Source organism: Olea europaea, unplaced genomic scaffold (genome assembly GCF_002742605.1).
Source record: "Olea europaea var. sylvestris unplaced genomic scaffold, O_europaea_v1 scaffold2606, whole genome shotgun sequence".
Lineage (NCBI taxonomy): Eukaryota > Viridiplantae > Streptophyta > Magnoliopsida > Lamiales > Oleaceae > Olea > Olea europaea.
In genome coordinates, this window is record NW_019244379.1 from 82,070 (window position 1) to 87,021 (window position 4,952).

A 4,952-nucleotide genomic window follows, 5' to 3' on the forward strand; every position below is an offset into this window, starting at 1 on the left:
ACCTTATCCTCAGGTTCCTTCTCTTCAATTTCAATTGCAGAAGTTTCCTTGTTTCCATGTGCTGCATCCTCCTCTCCTGAGGGCTTCTCATCATTCAGATTTTTCTCACCTTCATTGACAACTTCCTCAGTAACTCTAGAAAGAAACCATGTTAGAAGGACCACAGTATTAGATGGGAAGAAGCATATGCCGTTGTATTGATTAAGGCCTTACTGCCAAAGGCACCAAGGAAATACTCACTCAGCCAGTTCATCAGTCTGAGCTCCCCAATTACCTCTGCCAGATCCTTCACGTTTTATCTCATTTCTGCAATGGAATGAGTTTACAACAGAATATAAAAGTCTAAGGCTGCAGAGACAAAAAAGATAATAAGTTAACAAAAAAAATATAGCATGTATACCCCTGCCCAGAGCCACTACGGCGATCAAAGACCTGACGCCGCCTTTCCTGTTCACCTTCCCCCACTTCTCCATTGCTGAAGCCACCTCGGCGACCACCTCCATAAGGACCACGAGGTCCACCATAGCCACTACGCCTTTCAAAAGGCTTTCTGGAATCGGCTTCTCCAGATGCACCTTGACCACCTGAAATTTCCATATTTCCATACGAATTCTCGTTGTTGGTTGAGTCTCTATCGTAACCACGGCCACGAGTATGCCCGCGCCCATATCCTCGTCCACCACGGCCTCCTCGTGCAGAGTCAAATTTTGCTTCTCTGACTACTCAAATAAACAAACACAAAAATGAAGGAATCAACATTAAAATATCAAAAAGTGATGATATGAACCTAAATAAAGTGTTGATGGGTAGGCAACATAAAAAACCCATTTTGCTACAATTTGGAAAAATTATAATAAAAAGGTTGTTTCAAGATATAACTAACTAAATTTTATAAAGCAAGAACTAATAAAGTAGTGTGAACATAACCATGAACAAATAAGCTGGGAGAAACAGCAAAGCTATGGCATGAGTAAGCATATCAAGCCTTCTCCAAATAAGGTTAACAATAAAAACAAAGTACGAATTTTTTACTATCATTGAAACTTGACGCATCAAACTCTTACCATTGGGTATAGTGCTTACAATCAGTAAACACGATATATGTTGCAAGAATACATGGTCAGTGCAGATATTCCGAGAGCAATATGTTGAAAGGGTTAAACATCTCATGTATTGACAGTATTTTGTTTCATTTCCACAAAATGGCATGACAAGGAAACCCAACAAAAGGAGATGATAGATAAGGAAATGGTACGTGATGTCTGAAAGGTAAATCTCAATTACAATATTCAGAAAGTGACAATTCTTACACACATAAATTGTTGAAGCTTATGATCCTCTTCATTATTTACTTGATGGCTTGACAAAGCCCAAAGCAGAGAGTCAAAAAGAAATATTTTCTGTGGCCGAGAGTACATATAATGTAGGGTGAAATCCATATGAGACAAAATATCTCTGCAAACTTTACCAAACGTGCTATTTTGTCTATACATGGAAAAAAAATAAACGTTCTGTAGCACATTATAAGCCCAAATTTTTCCAGTCATCCACAAGGGATATGGAAATAATATCAGTAACAACAAATTATGGCTAAATATAGTAACTCAAACACAGAATAAATAATGTTGGATAGTAGCAATCTTGAATTGGATAACAAGATAGCTGCTGCGCAAAACAGATCTAAAACTTTAATAATTGATTACAAATGCAGGGAAAATGCTACTATAAAGCAATATCATTGTCATAAAAAAATTCATTTAACACAGTTAATAATCTTCAAATAAGAAAGTCTACATAGCTCTCAAATAGAACAATATTGGAGAATATTTGCAGAAATTTATAGGAAAACAATTTTAGCACTAAGAATATTTTTACATACATGTTAGTGTGTGCGCATATATATATATATAGAGAGAGAGAGAGAGAGAGAGAGAGAGAAATGATCTAATAGGTAACGGTGTTTAGCTTATGTTAAGCACCGGCGATATGTCACACCAATTAATTGTGAATCATTAAATTCATGGGGGCCTACAATTAACATATTCACTAATAAATCTGTGTGTCATGTCACGGGTGCTTAACTCCGGTGCCATATATATACAGAAATGATCTCCTAAACTAGTGCTTAGCTTATGTTTCACCAATTAAACGGTGTTCCATGTCACTTGTGCTTAACATAAGCTAAGCAAAGGTCCACTATATATGTGTGTGTGTGTATATATATATCATAAAAATCCATGTCCATACAACAGAAACAGGAAATCAGATATTTACACATTAATCAAAATCTTTGAATTTTTTCATTCTTTTTAAATGATAAATAAGATGAAAAAAACGAAAAAAGGCAGAAGGAAGAAAGGAGCTCAACATACCAGCCTGAGCCGGGGGAAGAGGCTTTGAGGGAAGCTTAGCATTCGCCGCATCAGCCGCTGGCTTAGTTTGCGGCTGATGCTTTGGCGCGGCCGAGGGAGTTAGGGCTTTCTTCGGCTCGATTTTTTGCATAAGCTGCGACATGTCCTCCGTATCATCGTCTCCCAACAAATCAAATGGGTTCGCTGTCGCCATTTTTCAGCCACCAGAAGAAAAACCCAAAGGCTTTTCAGATATATCAGAAACAGAAATCCTTAATTGAACTCTTCATTCATGGTTATATGATAAATAAAACAGATCTATGTTAAAGGCATAAAGGAATAGCAGTTTGGTGAAACCCTAGCCGCAATGAACAGAACAATGCGCAGACAAGAAAACGGGGGTTTATCAGGAAATCCCTTATTTATAGTTGTGTGTTTGTTTGCCGGTCTCTTGAGATTCTTTTAATAGTTGTACCACGTAAACTCCTCAAAAAAAAATAATAATAATAATAATTAATTTTTACTGAATTTTAATTAAAATATATGAAATGTGTAATTAAAAGTTGATGATTACGATCCAATTAAAGATGTAGTTGAAAATATGTTTGAGGGTAAATAAATTTTAGAAATAGAGATCAAATAGAGGTTAAATATGTGAAATGAAAACTACACCTCGTGTATCGAAATAATAAGGCCTTGTTTGGTTTAGCTAAAATCAGATTGGTAGTATATTTTGATAAAAATTAATAAATTGTGTAATTGAGAAATTAATAAAAGTTTTGAATCTCATGAAATATGTACTGAAAAATAATTTATTGTTATTATTATTTTTTAATTTTAGAAAAATGAGTTCTATTAAATGGAGTCCAAAAGTGGGCAAAATGAACTTAAAAATCTATATATAATTTAACTTTCGTTAATCAAAACTAATGGCATAATTTAGAATAATGCTCCTCGTCCTGGGATTAAATCCCGAGTTTGGAGATAGGGGCCAATGTGGCGTGACCTCGGCCCCTGATTAGAAATCGCGGGCCCCATGTGCTGCAAGATCAAAGGCCGAGGTCACACCACCTTGACTTTGGATCTGAACTCGGGATTAAATCTCGAATTATGTAGCAAGTTCGAATAATTTACGTGACAATATCTACGTGGTGTTTGACTAGTTAATTACACAAATAGTATAGTTAAGGACATCTCTAACNTAGCCGATGGCACGACTCAGAGAACTCAAAGGCATTCTCAAAGACAAAGCTTCACTGTTTAAAGCAAATCTCTCAACTAATCGCCCTATGTCCTTTGTAAACGTCACCGTCCTCCGCGCCACCACACACAGCACCACCTCTCCGCCGTCGGAGCACCGCCTCATCGCCGTCCTCTCCCTCGGCCACCGATCAAGCATCATGGCAGATGCCTGCACTGAGTCTATCATGAATCGCCTCCATAGAACACACAGTCCTTATGTTGCTCTCAAATGCCTTATAATTATTCACAACATCATTTCTAAGGGATCCATCATCCTCAAAAACCAGCTTCCCTCTGCAGGTGGCTATAATTTTCTTCATCTTTCCGAATTCGATTATAAGTCCAATGTCGAAAAACGAGAGATTAGCCTGTGGGTTCGATGGTATGCAGGTTTCTTGGAACTTAACTTAATGGCAAGTAGGGTTCTGGGTTACTTTTCTTCTTCTTCTTCTCCTGCTGCTTCTTTCCCATCTGTATTTTTTGACAGAAAAAAAGATTTGTTGAAGGAAATGAATGCTTTAGTGGGATTTATTGAAGGGATTTGTGAAGTCCCAGATTCTTTACACCTTCAAAGAAATGATTTACTGTATGAACTGATGATTCTGGTGGGAGAAGATTATCGAGCGGCTCAGTACCAAATCATTTCAAGACTCAGTAATGACACAGCCTTCGCTGATCAAATCTCGAGGTTGAGCTCAACAGACTCGTCCGAGTTGATTGATTGTTTGAAGAGATTGGAGAACTGCAAGAAGAGATTAACAGAGATATTTGTCAATAGGAAACGATACGATGCATTTTGGGAGTTGATTAATGAAAGAAAAATGGAGCTTGAGGAGATGAATGGAAACAGAGGAAGATTGCTAGTATGGAAGGAAAGGGAAGGGATGACGAGTTAATTGAGTCAACTCGGTTTGTTTAACGAGTCTCATTTTTTCTTCTACACATAATAATTTTTAATTAATATTTTGGTAGCTATGTTTGTATTTTTATTTCAACTTTTGCAGCTGTTCATGTACGGATAATCCTTCCACTTGGAAAATATACGATTGGCGCCGTTGATAGCCATTACTTGCTAAAAATAAAATTTTGAATAGTTGTTTTTTGAATAATGTATTTTAAAAGATAGGAAAATTTTGGATTTAATTGTAAAATATTTTATTATGTAAATATATTATTGAAAATAATTATATAAAATAAAAAGTTTTAAAATAATAATTAGCTAAGCTAGCTATGTTTGATAGAAATTAAATAATGAAAAATATACATATAAAAATTCAGATTTTAATATAAGTCAAAATCAAACACTAATTTTAATTATGAAATTCATAATTTTCCAATCATATATTTCATCAATTTTTT

General features: G+C 35.8%; 2 protein-coding genes across 2 annotated transcripts in view; one reads left to right on the forward strand and one right to left on the reverse strand.

Annotated features, from left to right (window-relative positions):
* LOC111383029 (RGG repeats nuclear RNA binding protein A-like) overlaps positions 1-2,784 on the reverse strand; it is a 10,713-nt gene extending 7,929 nt beyond the window's left edge. Inside the window, exons 1-4 of the mRNA XM_023007085.1 lie at positions 2,373-2,784; positions 401-719; positions 241-306; positions 3-135 (exon numbers count right to left, since the gene is read on the reverse strand). Of these exons, the coding sequence (XP_022862853.1) occupies positions 3-135; positions 241-306; positions 401-719; positions 2,373-2,565 (711 nt within the window). The 5' untranslated portion in view covers positions 2,566-2,784. The remainder of the gene's footprint in view (positions 1-2; positions 136-240; positions 307-400; positions 720-2,372) is intronic.
* Positions 2,785-3,559: 775 nt separating this feature from the next.
* On the forward strand, positions 3,560-4,680 carry LOC111383032 (putative clathrin assembly protein At4g40080). Its single transcript, XM_023007090.1, has one exon. It carries the CDS (start codon positions 3,560-3,562, stop codon positions 4,487-4,489), a length of 930 nt encoding a protein of 309 aa, XP_022862858.1. The 3' UTR covers positions 4,490-4,680.
* The last annotated feature ends 272 nt before the right edge of the window (positions 4,681-4,952 follow it).